Here is a 17,903-nt window from a genome sequence, read left to right as displayed (position 1 = left end):
GGGAAACTTTTTTTGTCATTAACTGGCATGTGTTATAAATTACTCCATAAAGCACTGAGAGAGATGCAATACTAAGGTGACAATTTTATGCACATTTACCTTGGAGCAAGTACCAGTGAAATAAGTTGGACTACTTTTTAAGTAAAAATGCCCAGCTAGTAGTTGTGCTTGGATATTTCTATTTAGTGAGGAAAGGATCCCCAAGGGAGAAAAAAAAGCATCAGCTTCATTGGCTCAAGGTTGGTCAGAAAATACCAGTGATCCTGGGTATTCCTCTGAATCCACATCTTTAAGGGAACTTCCTGGACTGACATATGGATTGGAACATGATTGTTGTTGGGATTCTTTACTTCCTAATTTTTGCTGTACAGTTCTCAGGTCAAGACTTGCATATAAAAGCATAAATATTAAAAGTTCAACTAAAGCTGTATATATTAGGAAAAGGCAGATACCTTTTTGGGTGTTTCTTAATATGGGTATTTTAGAGAAAGGTGCATACAAACAATTTATAAATACAACCTTTTTTGCAGTTTTTCTTTTACATTTCAGAATGATGTCAACTTATGATTGAATATGTATGATATGGACTGGTTCGTGCATCCTTAATTATAACATTTGTGAGCATAGAGCCCACATGGCATTAAAAGGTTAGATCAGTGATCTGATTTCTGATCACTTGAGGTGCATCGAGCTATCTCACCTTGATCACAGGAATATACCAATGCTGGCTTTTGTCATGATAATATAAACAATTGAAACACTTGAAACAAGCACCTGTAATTTGGTAGAAAAGTATCTAAAAGTAGATGCCGCAGCCTATACTTGGGTACAATTATCTGATGAAATAAGAGAGTGATTGCATAACAGTCCTCTTTCAGAAGGCTGACAGACTGTTTCTAGGCGTATTTTGTTCCCATTTCTTGTGTGACTCTTTCATTCACACACTTTAGAAGTGTACAGGCATGAAAGTCCCAGAAAGTTTTTTTTTTTTACTTGAAACAGGAATCTAAGAATTCTTTAAAAAATTAATAAACAATACTCCCAGTATTTTCATGTTTGTGATTAATGCCTGTCTTACATAAATCATGTACCATGACTGAATCAATTACAGTGATTCACACCAAAGTTTATTTGATTTTCTAAGCATACACAAATAAATGTTTTAAATGGGAAAAAGCTACTTACAGCTACACATATGCACAAAAGAGTTTTATTATGTGCAATTTTCATATTTTCACTTATCTAAGTTAAAAATCTAGCATGCAACAGCTTTACATACACTTTTCTACTTTTTTTCCTCTGTATGTATTCTACTGCTTTTTCTTATATAGTTCTGTATTTAAACTTGTTCTCCCCTGTTTCTCTTCATAAGTCCAATTACTTTTGGGCTCCAGAAAAGCAGTTCTGCATACCATGTGGCTGCCACCCACTACAATCCATATCATTGCAGTGTGACGTATCAGGGAGATGTCTTTGTAAATCAGGATTCATGGGTAAACGGTGTGAGTTGATCAGGCGGGTGCATATCCAGAAAGAGAACCCACCTACTTCTCAGCAAATCAAAGCCCTGCACCCAAGTGCAAGTGGGTGTCCGAGAGGCGCTTTCAAACCTGCTTCTTTGGTAATCAACAAGACCATGTGCAGCATGCATTGCATTCTAGTGTGTGTCTGTGCTGTGTGGTGCCGCATTAACCCTGTAGCAGGAAGCAATGCAAAGTCAGCATTTGGACAATTTCCAGAACATTGCCTGGCACGATGTTCAATATAAGCAAAGCACTTATGCAACTATCCACAATTTACTCTGAGTCCAGGATCCACATCACTGCACTGCATATGTTGGGTAGATCTATCTGTGAACTAGGATTTGCAGGTGAACAATAACCCTATGCAGGTTACTGGGGACATTACAGCAGCCCCTGTAGAAAGGTTGTAACTGTGACCAGGTGGTGCAGTAAGCTATACCTGCATTCAGCCAAAAGAACATACAGGCTCTCTTTAAACTAGGAGTCCATAAGCAGTTCCAGTGGCATGTATAAGGGGGATCCTGGAAAAATGTTCACCTTACTTACTTTATCATTTTATTTCTATCCCACTGCATTAGCCACACAGCCCCCTGAGCAACTTACAAGCAATGAGAACATATTAAAAATATAAAACCTTAAAAACACTTAATTAGATGTAAAATGCACCCTACCACACCTTAACAGAACTGACTAAATGGAATACCACATTAAAACATAAATCATTAAAAACAGTGTAGCAATTAAAATACTGGCAAAATAAAAAGGTTTTTGCCTGGCACTGATAAGAATATAAAGATGGCACCAGGGAAACTTCTCGGGTGGTGGTGGTGGGGGTCATTCCAAAGTTTACAAGAAAACAAGTAAACTTTAGAAAAAAAAACATTTTAAACACTTCTATGTATATGATCCTCTCTGAAATGCATTTAACTTTCTAGAAACTATGCATAAACATTAGCATAAGCAGACTGAATATCCTTCTGAAAGTGCCATATATATACCAGCCCTTCAAATAATGAAAGAATTGTAAAGTACTCATAGCAGAGGTAAATATTTATCTTTCAACTGTTGTAATATCAGTATTTTAGGAGACAAAAGGGCAATGATACAATTTACAATGACCATACGTTAATTACCATGAAGGAGGGAAAAATTCAGGGAATGAACATTAAAAACTGTTCCAGTACAGTCTGTATATTAACTTGTCTCAAAAAGGAGCAACATTACCAAAATATGCATTTAAAAGTTGAATTGCCCCACCAACAATTCTCCAAATTAAACACCCTTGATTTAACAAGTGTAAAGTGATAAATGGACATGAAACAAAACTTTTGCTGAATAAATACATAAGCTAAAGTTTCATGGATTTCATTCATAGGTTCATCGTAAATCAGGGACGATTTGATGGTACCTAACAAGGAAGGTCCATAGATGTGACAGTTCCAAGGCAGCAGTTCACTGATTTTGTGGTAGTGCCCATAGCAGTTTCTCGAATTCCCAAATGTGCCCACAAGAGGTTCAGGAATCGCTTTAGACCTTTCCAGTCAACACAGAGATTTTTATTTCCTTCCTAGGATTAATGTGATCCTTTCCCCACCTGCTTTCTTTACTTTCATGACATGATTACATTCTTGTAAAGAAAAGTCAAGTTTTTCTCCACTCGGGGGAAGAAAAAAAAAACTAACTCTGGCACTTGGCAGCGTTTACCCCATGTCTCTCACAAGGTGTTCAAGGGCCTTCCTGAAAAAGGTACTTTTTGCTTCTAAGCAGACATACTTGTTTACTCCTCTCACCTAGTCCTTTTGTGTCCTTCCCCATCTGGGAGATAAAAATCGGCTTAGGTGGGGAAAACCCTTTCTCTATTTCCTACCTTGTTGTAGACAAACAGTCGGCCATAGGAGGTTTATAATTCATCAGAATTTGGGTGATTATAAAGGAACAATCTTGGAAAATTCTAATTACAAAATCCAAACATTTGGGGAAAGAAAGAAAAGAAATTATGAGAGAGCAATCCCTTCAGCCCCAAACGTTGTAGTTAAGATATACAAATAATGAGCAGTGTACCTCCATGGACTCCACAGCAGTACTGTGGGGATATTGTGTTTGTTCGCTTGTTATATGTACATCCTGCTGTTTCTCCTTCAAGGAACCATATAATTATGGGTTACATAATCTTCATCCTTCTCTCTACTTAAATTCACAACAGGAAGGTTAGCTTGAGAATCAATGACTGGCCCAAAGTGAATTAGCGAGCTTCATAGCTCAAGGGGGACCAGTCCACTACACCATGCTGGCTCTCAGAAATGTATGAAAGCAACTGGAAATGAACAGAAATACTGAATGAACTTCACAAAAAGGAGCTTTGCTAACCTGTCCTGATCAAGAAGCAAGTGGTTCTGCTCCTTTACAGACTTGCATGTCCTTCTCACACAATGGAATGCAGCACGAGTATTAGTGTCTCATGCTACATCAGAACTTGGATAATAGCATTACCCAGATTATTCTGGTTTCCTGAATCCCTCAAGCAACTCCATAGTATTGTCAAGCAACTCCATAGTATTTCAATTCACTGTACACGGATCGGTACATTTATGCATGCTAATTGGAATGGCTTCCTCCATGGAGGGGGTTGTGAGTTGGCTGACAAATTTATCTGTTCCTCCACATGATGTTTTCAATGGAGTTCAAAATGTCAGTGTACCACTAGCAAGAAGCCAGGGTGAACACTGGATTCCATGGCAGAGGCTGTCTTCAAACACTATCCAATAACAAGCATGTACATGTACTCTTCATGCAATTATACCATAATCCATAGAAAAACGTTAGAACAACCTAAGCCTAGGGGCAGCGCCCCCTGGTGTTTACAATGGCTGATATCTATCCTATTTTCATTTCCCCTCCCTTATTTGAAGGCGGTGTACTGCATGGAATGGCATGGTGGTGATGATGGACCTTATTAAGGATGAGTTCGTTTAATTTGCAGTGCAGTTTTTTGAATCTAGCACCTTTTTAACAGCAAACACATCACTTTTAATGTGTTGATCTCAATTTTTATAAGAAAACAATGATTAAAATATAGTTTAAGTTGAATTCAATGTTAGTGTCCTAAGTGTACTACAGACACTGACAAAAATCCTTCACAGAATCATGGCTTGGGCAAATAATTTTAATTTAAAAGGGCATTCATCTTCTACCTTTTAGCTTTCTAAATACAATTTATTATTCCCCTTTCTTTGGAGTATATTTGCATGCCATCTGTAGTCAACTTCACTGAGCCAGTTTGATGATCAAAAAAAAAACAAAACAAAACCATGGTAATTTAAGCCACTATTGCATATTTAAATCAGCACACATACCAAGGCAATTTGCATAATCTGGTGTAGCTTGTTGTGTCACCTAAACCTGGTTAGCATGGCCTAGTAATGGTGAACAACCTTCCAATAATACTGTGACAGCCCTTTCGTTGTTGGAGAGTCATTTTCCTGAGTTCATATGATAATGACAAACTGCACCTGGTGATGATTATTCACTTTGTGTCCTTCACAAGCCTGGAAGGTGCTACAATTTAAGTAAGCCATGGTGGCTTATTTTGATTGTGCAAACAAGCTCACGAAGTTACAGTGACTAGCTGTTGATGTACTTACTCTGTGTTCATTCTTTGCCTCTGTTTTCTTCTTTTGCATCTTGAAAAAAATTCTAACACAGCTTCACATTTAATTACACCCTAGGATTTCATTGCATGAGTGGAAGTTCTCCTCTCATTGTGCCAGCAAAAGGGGCCATTACCACAGCAGCAAAAGTGTTAGCTGGTGCAGTGGGATTCCCTGGGAAACCTGTCCTGTTAGCTGGCACTGTTCATGTTGCCTTACAGGAAATTTATTTTAGCACAGCATAATGTATATTAGTGCCTATGCTGTATTGGATGTTGCCAGGACTGGCAGATCAAAGCCATAACCTCCTGTCCCAAATTAGCCCACTTCCACGTTAGGATACAACAAACTTCTGAAGTAACAATGGGGAAACTGAGCAGTTCCTCTGGGGGCTGAATTTAGACCAGACCCATCCAGTTGTTAAACCCCAAGCAGGGATTCCACAGGCACACTCTGAGGTTGTATGCATTAGCAGTGAAGTGAGCAGTATCCTCAACAGAACTTCTGAGTCTGACATTCTTGAGGAATTTGGAGTTGGAGATACTGTCACAGTTTCATTTTGGACTATTTTAGTGACTCATGGCTGATCTATACTAGCTGATCTCTCCGACCTGCAAATCTGCTCGAGCTGCAGCATTGCGGTCATGATTCTGAAACATTAAGTGGCAGAATGATTGGTGTCCCAAAAGAGGAGGGCTTGTGGAATATCCTGGGTGTGCAGACTCATTTATTCTCATTTAGACTGGGCACTGCTGGTCTCCATAGCATGGAAAGTCCGTGGAAGACCTTAGCTTATAGTGCAGTGGGCAAGCCCTCATCCATCAGGCAGGACAGAGGCTGTGTTGTCCCCTGTGGACATTTGGTCGCTGTTGTGCTAGGTCCAAATCCTCATGGAGTTTCAAGGGTTGCTCAGCATTCTATTACAAGGCTTTTCTCATTTTAAACACATTCAGAATTTAAAATGCATGTTCTTACATTATGCTAAATATTTAATGAAGTTTATTGAATCAGATTTCTAATTACTTTTGGAGCTTGCAAAGGTCAAATTTGGGTTCCTTCTTATCTCACATTTCAGCATTTTATCATGCAATTCAGAGGTCATGTACAAAACTCTAAAAACGTATTAAATGTTTTTAGAAATATAAGCATGAATTCCTTGAAAGCATTTGCCTGCAACTAGATATGGCAGTGTTGGCCTTACATGTCATTTAACCCCCTAAAATAGCAAGAAATGAACTCATCCCTGGCTTGTCCTTATCCCTTTATCCCTTTAAAATTTCTTTCTGCTCAAACATTGCCACTTTCTTTCGTACTTGCTTCTGTTTTTACTTCTGCTAAATGATTTTCCTCTGTCTGCTGTGACAGCCTGGAACCTTTGGTGTACAGTCATCCAGAGGCTGTGTTCCTTGCCACTGTAATTCGTTTGGATCCAAATCTTTTGACTGTGATGAGACTGGACAATGTCATTGCCAACCAGGTGTTGGAGGAAAGAAGTGTGACCGCTGCGCTCATGGATTTTATGGCTTTGAAGAAGGAGGATGCACCCGTATGTATAGAATCATGTTTCATTTCATAGCTGAGGAATTTTCTTTTATATTATGTGTGTTGGGAGTCGTTTTCCATGATCAGCACAACAAGTTGCTCATAATGGAAATAACTGAGGGCTTTATTTATTTATTTATTTATTTATTTATTTAAGATATTTGTATTCCGTCCTTTGTGAGAGCCTCAGGATGGCTTACACAAATAAAATACCAATAACGTTATGTTTCTTTGAGATTTAACTCCAGGGGAAGATATTTTTCCACAGGGTCATTCTTATTTTATTCATATCTATTCAATAAGATAATTTTTAGGTAGCTTTTCCAAATTCTCAATGCCACCATAGTAATATTTTTCAATGTCAAAATAAAACCCTTTGCTAAAAAGAAAAGTCAGTATTAAAGCCTATATTTGGCTATATCAGAGTGGATTTTTGCTTCTTCAGTGAACCATCCCTATTCTTTCCTTCTCCAGTTTCCAATCCTCCAAAGCAGCTTTGTGGTTAGAGGAGCTTCAAGGGGTGGGGATGGCAAATCAATTCTTCTGGTAAATGTTGTTCCATAATTGGACAGACACAACAGGATTTCACCCACTAGACAGCAAGAGTGATGAATGTCCAAAGGCATGTTTTTATACATGTTTTTATTTTCTTTCTGAAACGGAGGGTAGACATCTTCCAGTGACAAGTTCTATAATCTAGAACTTCCCACAGATTTTCTTTCTTAGGTCCTGAAAGGCCCCCCAAGAAGATATTAACAGGGGTGTAGTTTTGCAAGGTCATACAGGAGAAGCAGTACTTGAAATATGAAGATTGTCAGCTAAGGCTACACTGTTCTGGATGAGGTTGCAGTTTTCCTTTTAATATATTGACAGCTGTTGCAATATCAAAAAGAGATCATTTTGAAACTACCTACAGGTTAATGTAGCACAATCAAGTTGTGCTTGCAAAAGTGCATGTTTACAAATGGGTATACTGCATTTCAAAAACAGCCATTGCTCTTCTGTTTCCACTTAGCACATCAGAGAGGAAATCTCAATTACTTTATTGCTTCATACTCTGAAAGATGAAAGCCTATAAATGGATGTATACAGTCACACAAGGAAGCTGAGAAGTAGATGGAAGGAGTTGTCCTTTGATACTAGATCTAAGCCAATCACAAGGAGATTATATCCAATGAAAATCCCTTGGATAGAACTCCACTTAGAGTTATAAGTAACTCTCCTACTTAGAGTTGTTCCATTGACATGAATGGGATTTTGGTTAGATTATGTTGAACATAAGTTTGCATCACTGCAAAATACTCCACAGAAGTGCAGCTTTGAGGTTAGAAGAGCTTCAGGGAGAAAAGAGAATCCATTCTTCTGGTAGATCCTCCACATAAATGCACTAAAGTTTTTCCTGATGAAGCGGATGTGTCAGACATGGAAATTTTCAACTAAAATGGGCAAGTATGGGAAATTGTCATATGAAAGTAACTCACCATTCCTCAGCTGTTTGAAGACCATTTTTAAACTGTTACATCATTTACATAAACTTATCAGCAAAAGATTTGGCAACCCTAATTTCTAGGTGAGGCCAGTTTGGGTCATTGGGCTTGGATGTCAAACTAATGATGAGGTCCTTTACAAAGGAAAGGAAAGGAAAGGAAAGGAAAGGAAAGGAAAGGAAAGGAAGCATGGCTGTTCATTCCGTCTTCCATACAGTGTTTATTCTCCTTCCACACCATTCTGTTCTTCAGGCTTCTTCTTTTCTTTGTGAAAGAGGGGCAGTCCTGCACTCTGGCATTATCTTTTAACTCACTCATCTTGAACTGATGGTCCAACTGCACTGAAGAAAATCATATGTAAGGTGGATTGTGCCAGCTTTCCTCCCTTTTCCTCATAAATATATATCAGCAACACAACAAAATCCCCAAAGTAAAACTCTGTATTCTCCCCACATTATTCAGGATGCAGAGATATACCTCTCAGTTTGTATACAGTTTCAGTCTTGGTTGGGATCCCAAAGGAAAAAAGCAGCATAATAGCCACATAATGTTTGTGGACAGAAGAGAATGAGAAGACTGAGAGAGAGAATTGTATATAAGATAATTTAAAGTGGCCTCCCTGTGTGCACACATGTGTGTGTGTCCATGCGTGCATGGTTTTATGAAATTAGCAGTGGGTCCTTGGTTAGGAAAGATGATAGTCCACTGATTTAACCTTTGAGTATGGTGAGCCGAAAAATGGAGGGGATGGCAAGTCTACATTTCTCCACTTCCCTATGTAACCACTAGCAAAGCTCAAATAACACCATGGTTCCATAGGAGAAAGATCATTGAACATTTCCCTCCCTTCTAATGAGAGCATTGAGCATTAGCCAATCAGCTTATCCCCACAGCTGCAAAACCTAGAAATTGGAGAAGGATTCACAGCACAGAAGAAGCCTCCTAAATTCCACAATTGTGGGTTCTTCCCCTGTGTTATTTAAATTTTGTAGATATTGCTGTGGTTTAGAAGAAAATCAAAGCTGTTTTCCCACTTGGGCACCAAAGGAACATTTAATATATATTTTTGGGCACCCAAATCCATGTCTCTGTAAAAGTCATTCATCTTCATGGTAGCTGTGAAATAAATATGACCTATATCATTAGGAGAACAGACTTCTTGGTTTAAGGAATAATTGTTAACAGAATGAGTTATGAAGGGAAATTGTGGAAGAACCAATTTGACAAGAAATGAACTTAGAAATGAAAAGGATAAGATAAAGCCTATTTGGGAAGAGTTTTATTTTGTTTGCCATTCACAGTATTCAAATAATGCAATTATTCTGCTCTGCTTATATTTCTATATAGTATGTGATGGATCCAAACCTTCCTATGTCAGTGTGAATGTTCTTCCCTTCAGCAATTCAAATAAGCTAATCTTTATTATACATATAAAGCCAGAAACTCATATTCCCATGTTTGGTGCAAGATATTCACACTTCCTACATATAAAATATGATTGTTTCTTTCTGTGTATATGTAATTTATTTGTTATATACACACAGCTCTGACCTATGTCCCAGGCTCCTTTAAAGCTAGAGATGCTTAAGAAATTGCATCCCTGTGAGTTACAAATTGAAGCTGACCTGATCCACACCTCCCAGGTCAGATTTCAGTTTACCAAATCTGTGATGCAACCCCTGGCTAGAAAAAAGTAGCAAACACAACTTTTAGAATAATATACATTTAGAAATGCATATATTTAGGAAAAATATGCTTAGAAATGTTGGGGAATGTAAAATAGATTTTTGTTCAGTTTGGCACAAACCACACTTTAATGCAGAAATAGAATGTAACAGCTTTATGATTCATCTAGAACCTGGCACACACTGGACAAAGAGATTGGGTCATCCATTCCTATTTATAACTGAATTCTACACATTGTGAAATAAGTCCTGTTATATTCAGTGGGGTGTATATGCTTGTAGCCTTCTTAAATAATTCTGTGTAGGTATGTTCAAAATTAAGCTCCTTTGTGCTCAGGAGAAGTCACTCTCTGATGATTCTATACGGCTGCAGTCTAAATCAGATTAGTGGCCTCTTTTGTATGGTACTGTCTGCAGGTCTCCAAATGTGTCAGGCAAAGAGGCCTTTATCAACCTTGCTACTCAAAGTCTTTACTAGAGATGCCAGGAACTGAACCAGCTACCCTATCATGTCACTTATGGTGTAACACTGAGCAGTGCCCTCTTAATAGTCTAACCCGTGGGTCCTCAAACTATGGCCTGTGGGCCAGATTCAGCCCGCCATAGAGGTTTTGGACTCGCGGTGCGCATGTGCATGCGCGTGGCGAGGCGGGGGCTTGCTTATGCGGACACAGTCTTGCACTCACTCGGAGAAAAGGATCTCCTTGCGAGCAAGCCTACACCTTGCAGTGTGCATGCCCAGCGGCAGCTTGCTCACAAGGAGATTGTTTTAGACTCACTCGGAGGCGGCCTGCACCCATTGCCGGCACCTTTCAACTGGCCCCCTGTTAAAAAAGTTTGAGGATAGTCCCCTGGTCTATCCAAACATGGCAGAATCCTGAAGCCATTCACGATAGCTTCCATCCATTCCATCCCTAAACTAGCCAAGAAGCAAACTTCTTCTGCAGATGAATATAACTTAAGTTTTCTGTAGGTTATATTCAGAACCATGACTCTGTACGATTGTGTCCCTGTGCAAAAAGAGTGGATCTATAATGGCATGTTTATTGTTGTATGAAAGTTTAAACATGTCAGCACTTCGTAAGAGTTAAGAGGTCACTGCTTGGAATCACTGAAGAGAAAACTTGAAATGAAAAACAAATGGTAACTGTAGTCTTAAGGCTCTTAGCACAAATGGGGATGGAAAAAGCACACAGTGAATGATCTCTGTGATTTGCCATTTTTGCAACATTTGCAGGTTTGGAAAGCCATAGTCTTTTGTGAAACCTTTCTGCAATAGATGTGTTCCCAGGATGACTAGATTTTGCCCATCTTCCTTGCTCTAAAATGCCAGATTTTCACATGATAAAGTGATAGAAATGAATGATGAGTTACATTTTCATCTTAAATTGTCCTTCTGCACACACAAAAAGAAAAGGGTAAGATATCACTGGCAAAAGCAAAAGATAAAAATGATTGGATTTTTGGAGTAGAAGCAACTGTGATCAGAAATTTGGGTGCTCTCATATGCTCGGGCTTCCATCTTCTTTGGTGTTGTGTGTGAGTACATGCGCGTATGCGCACACAAATGCATGTGCTCATGCTCTGGGTTGTATTTGCAGGGCATTCCTTGACCCTGCACATGTAAGAACTGACCTAGCAGCTGTGTGCACAGTGCGAATACAGGATTTGGGCAAATATTTAATTTGAGAAATGTATTGGCAAATCCATTCTATTTTAAAACAAGGCATTTAAAAGAACACTGAGAGAAAGAGTGAAGTCTAGAAGGCTTTCTAGCTTAGTAGTAGTAATAATAATAATAATAATAATAATAATAATAATAATAATATAGCAACAACAGTTGGAACTAAATAACTCAGTAGTACTGTAAGTACTGGCACAAGTGATGAATATGAGAAAATGAAGTGTAGAAAACATACTGGCCCTGATCCAAAAATGTTTTCATCCAGCAATGGGCTGTATGCCTGCTGATGTACACGTGGATTATTTTCCCTTTCTCTGCCAAACAGATGGGCAGTGCTGTCAGCTTTGACATCTGTTTCCACTTTGGGAGGAAGAAAAGAAGGCCCCCACATTCAGGCGTTCCTATCCCCCACCCAGTTTCATTCTAGTGCTGATAATTTCCATTTGAGATGACAGCATCAGCCCTCTTGTCCTAGTGTTGGTTGTGCAGAAATACAACATAAGGAAGTCCAAGCTCTGGATAGGACAATTTCCCTCTAATTGTTCATTTTTATACCTTGCAAAGAAAACATGCCCCTTACACTCAAAGTGGGGCTGGTGTCGTTGTAGCTCTGCAATTAATCTGATTAAAATAAATGTCTGGATAATGAATGTTACAGATGTGTGCATGTAAGTGTGCATAAATAGAGAGAGTGTCTAACAAAAGAGCTGAAAAGACAATGTATTGACATTTGAAAGGAAACAGATGCAAGAGATACCAAAAGTTCCTAGTTTTCGTGAGTTCTGGGTATTTCATCTTCCAGTAAATTGTTTTACAGTGGTTGGAGCTTTGTAACAGCATATTGGTCTTGACAGTTAATGACCATTTAAAGGACATATTGAGAAAAGTCAAATGCATCCAGTGCGTTTAAGAAATTAAGATCAAAAGAAGGGACACTGCTCGATCAGTTGAAATGTTTAACTAGCCAGAAGGTCTAATTAGCCCTGTCCCCACAGTTGCCAACCAAATGCCTATGAGAAGCCCAAGAGCAGGGCTTGAGTGCAATCACACCATTCCACCATTCACACCATGTGTCCTGCAGTAGGAGAGGGGCTGGAATGGTGCAATGCAAGCATGCCAGGTTCTGGATATGGGTACTGGCAGATCTTCTTCCTCCTACATCCCTCTTCCAGTGTGATCTCATTTTCCCTTCCCACCAATTGATAATTTGCCTACTGGGGAAAATTTAAGAGCAGACAAATGTGAAATAAATACCATAATGACATAATCTAGCAAAAATTGCCTGTTTTGTCAGCATCAATTCACAGTGGAAATTTATGATGTCTACTTAGAAGTATTATTAAATATGACTAACTTAGTCCCAAGTTTAAGTGAGTATAAGATTGGAGCCTTGGCATATGTTAGAATATAGTAAAGCCTTCCATGTTGCATTTGTTCTAAGCAAGAGCACAAACGGACCCCCAAGAGTAGGCTGCCAGTGTGTTTTCCCAGGCAGCTGATGAGCTGAGTTGGGCTACCTTCTGCTAGACGTGATAAGTGAAGATGTGAGCACATAATAGAATCGTCTTTGCAATCTGGTCGCAGACCTACCTCTTTTGTCCTTACTTCTGGGTCAGCTCCAGTTGAGCCTGTGGCTCCTTTATTGTTCCTCCAGAACATGGCTGGATACACACTGGGAACAAGTAGGTACTGTGAAGATCATGATGTAAACAGTCATCATCTGTAATAAGTGCTGTGCTTTGTGTTTCAAAAGATGGTTTAGCTTCTCGCTTTCTCTTGTTTCTTCCCCACGTGAAGCTTGTGAGTGTGCTCATCTTGGAAATAATTGTGATCCACACACTGGCCGTTGCATCTGCCCTCCCAATACTGTAGGAAAGAAGTGTGATAAATGTGCACCAAATCACTGGGGTCATGACATTATCAGCGGGTGCAAGGTGAGTCAATCTATATTTTCTCTGTGTGTGTTTCTTCACCTTCCGTGAGTAAACTGCTCCTGTGAGGAACCAAAATGCAACAGTAGTTTTCTAAACAGTCGTAGAGTTTTCTTTTGTGAGGGTTGGCATTGATCCAGGTGACTAGATAAGCTGTATGGGAACAAGAATTGTGTCTTGGGGCAGATAGTGTTTGAATGGCACCTTATTTCAGCAGTTATATACTGAAGTCAGAAGAACGAAATCTGCCTGAATTCAGACATAGTTTATCCTTTTTACAGAACTAAGGCAAAGTGAACCTAAAGATAACTCAGACATCTTCTACTGTGTTTGACTATGCTTTTTTTGTTCCTTGCGCTATTTCAGTCTAATTGTTAGTAGTGTCTGAGTGTCTCATTCAGTGGCCCCAGTGTTTCCTATTTATGGGCAGTATTAGGAATTCATTTGATATCACAATTTTGTAATTAAAAATGGAAGCCAGATGTGAGTTGCAAGATTTATAGACTCAGGACAAGCCTCTGGGAGTAAAATGTGAGCTTAATTTCACAATGAAATGTGGCAGCATTTCTCAAAAAGAGAAGACATCAGGCGATTAATCACAGATCTCATACATAATATGAAATGTGCTGCTCAACAACATCCCTCACAGAGTAGTTGTGTGAACAAAGTGAAGTGATCACCATGAATCCTATCCTGATCTGCAAGGAGAAAGGTTCTTACAAGTATGATAAATAAACATGAGAAATCCATTGCATAGGGCACCTTCCTGCAACCTGGAATCTTCCAGATGTTTTGAACACCAAACATTCCTTACCATTGCCTTTTAATGCTGGGTCTGCAAGAATTGAAATGCAAAACATTTGAAGGGCAGCAGGTTGAGGAAAATTGACCTCAGAGTAGTGACATGTTTGATCTCTTTCTCTTGCATGCATTTTCCAGTTTAAGTTACAGTTCATCACTACATTTTGTGGTAATGAGTTCCTTAAGTTAATTGTGGCTTTCGTGTCTTCTGCCAGGTGGTCTGTTAAACCAAATTTACATGTATTCACAGTGAGAATCCTTGTTGCTAGATTTGGTCGTAGCTTACCTTCCACCTATGTCCTAGTTCCCTATTCTGTTATAGGTTCCCACCTTTGCCATACTGACATTCACGTATGCGTCCTCTTATTGCAGTAGGAATAAGCATGACCTTGTTTTAGAGATGCACTGAAAACGAATATGGGTCAAAACAGTAATCAGTGAATACTGTAAGTCCTGCACCAAGTGATAATTAATAGCATTTTAAAGGGCTTAATTTAATATCGCTGTGGTTTTCTTCCATATAGATTACCTGAATGCAAGCCATCCAATGCCACAATGTTCTCTTTTAAAAGCTGTTTGGTGGTAGTTACTCAGACTAGTTAATTAATGCAGCATAATTTATTTTCTTTTGGAGCTGTAAAGCATCTCTCACAAAACCTCAGCCTTTCCACAGCACACAGATCACTAGGCTTCTGCAAACCTGCTTAATAGGGGTGAAGCCCCTTGCTTCAGCTCTGGGATCTCTCCTATCTATCCTCGCCTTGTCTATTATATGAGTGCATTACTATGGCAGCTGCTGCAGCACTCTCTAAATTAATAATGATATGTCAGCCAAGTCTCCCCTTTTAACGCATTGCAACTAATTTCTCTAAGGCAAGGTGTGATTGCCCCCTCTCCACTTGAGCTTTTAGTGGAGCCAATTTCAGGGCCCATCATAACTCACTGGCAAGGGAATATTGCATGACGCTGCCTCCTTGCAAAACAAACATTACATTTGACTGTAATTTACTTCGCATATGGCGAACAATTTGCCCAGTAGACATTATCCTCTGGCATTACTCACTCTGCAGGCTCCCTGGTCCAAGTAGCTTTTAATTCTTAGACCTCACAGCTGCCTGCCAGGCAGTTCTTAACTGTTAGCTGTTCCAGCTACATCTAGTCCAGCTTTTGGCTACCATAGGAGTGGAACCAATTGAGCTATGGATCCGCTCATTCAAAATCAACCCGAGGTGTTGCCGGAGGCCCCTGTGATGGGATCTTGATGTGAATAATGAAGTTCTTTTTCAAAACTGCTCCAGCACAACTGCATTTTTATTACTGCATTGATTTATTAATTTCTACTAATGCAAGCATTTTCCTCTTCAATTTAAAGTAATGGCAAACATGAACCAAGGAAAACTCAACCCACTTTAAATACTTCAGTCATCTACAATCTTCCTTCACCATATCTAAGTGCTCCTAGCTTAGGATCACCGCTGATGTGAGATGTATCTTCACTGAAAATTGAAAAGGAAAGTTCGGCATAGAAATACAGAACTAGTATTTGGATGCTGACTAGCAAGCATTTTAATAGCTTCTCCATAAGCTAGGCAAAGTTTCCATATCAGGAAGAAATGTGCGGGATTTCCAAGGCCATTGTTTTATTATTTATGTTATTTGATGCAAAAGCTTCCCCACAAAGAGTTCCTACTGATTCACTGATGGAATTTAATTATAGTTCCAGTATACTACAAGTTGGAGGCCCTGTGAATTTTGCTTACTTTTAAGAATCTATACCTGATGTTTTTGCCCCTTACCTTAGTAATCAGTTAGTAATCATCCAGTTTCTTTACTTGTATGCATAACATTTCCTTTACTATTTCTTGTGAGCAGTGTGGAAGCTAAATAACATGACGTCCCCTCCCCCAGCATTCTCAGCTTGGCTATTAAAAAGCATAGCATGTTTTGCCAGCACTCAGTAATGCTTGACTTGTACTCTGTACCTCTCCACTTTTAGCCACTGTTTCTACTTGATGACAGAGGGATTATTATTTTCTTTTAGTTTGGGTTGGCTCATCCAAGTTCCTTGCATACAACATAAATTAATTAATATAGGAATGGTGGAAGGCACCTATACCTATCCAGTTGCATATGGAAAAATGACCATTCTTTATACAGTTAAAATGTATTCATTTATTTATTTCAGCACCTTCTCTCCCTGTTTGGGCACATTGCCTATATAAAGATGGATCCCATAGGCCATACCATTGCCTTATTTTCCTCTTCTCTGCAGGGACTCTTCCTTGGCAGCAGTATTGCAATAATCCATTTTCACAGTTCTCACACAACAACAGTTACTTGAAATCAAAAGACAAACACAAGGACCACATGGTAAAAATATCCAGAAGCAAACCTCGTTTCTATGTAGATAGACAGACATATAGAAGGCCTGTTCAGGTATTCTGTATCTGAATATAGATGACAAAATCTGACAAAAAGGACCACTCCAGCCCCACCAGTCTTCTGTCATGTCCATTAATCTCTACTCATGGAGGGTGTTAGTCTGAAGAGGAGAGTCTCTTGTACTCATGAGCTAGAATACTGGAAATTGATCTTCTGGCTTGCATGGAGAGTCTCCAAGAACAGGGGAAGCTCTCCTCTTCAGACTTACAAGTTCCAAAAGATGATGAAGGAAAGGAGGCAAGATTAACACATTTCATTTCACCGTATGTTTACCTTTTTCAGGAACAGAAGATACACAAACTGGTTGTTTGTCCTGTTGACACTGGACCACATTCTTTCAGTCATTCTTGAAAAGACTGTTGTCCCTTGCTTGAAGTTTGCAGACTGATTAGAAGACACTAGAAGTGTAAACATATGTCTTTCGAATCCCCTTTCTCATGTAGGCCTGTGACTGCAGCATCGTTGGATCACTGAGTCTGCAGTGTGACCCAGATATTGGCTGCTGCTTGTGCCGTCCAGAATTCTCCGGCAATAAATGTGATGAATGCCGGCTGGGCTATCACGGCCACCCAAACTGCAACCCCTGTGAATGTCTGGTAGCAGGGACTGAGCCAAGCACTTGTGAGTTAGAAACAGGAAAGTGTTCATGTACTGATCCTGCAGGACAGTGCAAGTGTAAGGTAAGAAAGGATGATTACGCAACATGGATACTGCCTTGTTTTTCTGTCTAGTCCTCCCTTTATTTAGCTCAAACAGTAGACAGTTATAGACGAACTAATAATATCTATCTCTGCCCAGTTCAAACATCCACATCCTGATTCCTTTAGATGCGAGTCCCATTATTTTAGATATATTTAAGTTAAATAAATGCCACATGATTGTGAAGCCTTCCTGTGTTTTGGACTTAGTCCAAACATATATAGGGCACCAACTTGGTAAAGGATGTTGTAAACCTATTGACACTTACTTCCACTGATCTTACTTCTGGGTGGATGAGGAGATTTGGCTGCCTATTTTGCGACGTAGTTTATGGCATCAGTTATTCTGAAATAACAGATCCTGAACTCTTTTATACTTCTGCTTTCTTTTATGTGTTTAAGGGATGAATAAAGTAAAACAGCAATCCTTGGTAATAGCGGGGTTACTTTATGTACCTTTCTT

The 17,903-nt window shown here is 39.3% G+C and overlaps 1 protein-coding gene across 10 annotated transcripts in view; it reads left to right on the top strand.

Moving 5' to 3' along the window:
• Positions 1-17,903, top strand: part of LAMA2 (laminin subunit alpha 2) — a 475,192-nt gene that overhangs the window by 300,736 nt on the left and 156,553 nt on the right. For 7 of the 10 annotated variants that reach the window (XR_006414199.1, XM_044424782.1, XM_044424799.1 and 4 more), the window contains 4 exons: positions 1,373-1,621; positions 6,536-6,716; positions 13,366-13,502; positions 17,186-17,422. Coding sequence is in view for 9 of the 10 variants with exons in the window: in XM_044424782.1 (XP_044280717.1) it covers positions 1,373-1,621; positions 6,536-6,716; positions 13,366-13,502; positions 17,186-17,422 (804 nt within the window). In the remaining variant the exon portion in view is untranslated. The remainder of the gene's footprint in view (positions 1-1,372; positions 1,622-6,535; positions 6,717-13,365; positions 13,503-17,185; positions 17,423-17,903) is intronic. The other 3 variants (XM_044424816.1, XM_044424833.1, XM_044424824.1) reach the window with 1 other exon arrangement.

This window comes from Varanus komodoensis, unplaced genomic scaffold (genome assembly GCF_004798865.1).
Source record: "Varanus komodoensis strain SLA01 unplaced genomic scaffold, ASM479886v1 scaffold1, whole genome shotgun sequence".
NCBI classification, from domain to species: Eukaryota; Metazoa; Chordata; class Lepidosauria; order Squamata; family Varanidae; genus Varanus; species Varanus komodoensis.
This window is presented reverse-complemented; position numbering and strand designations above follow the sequence as displayed.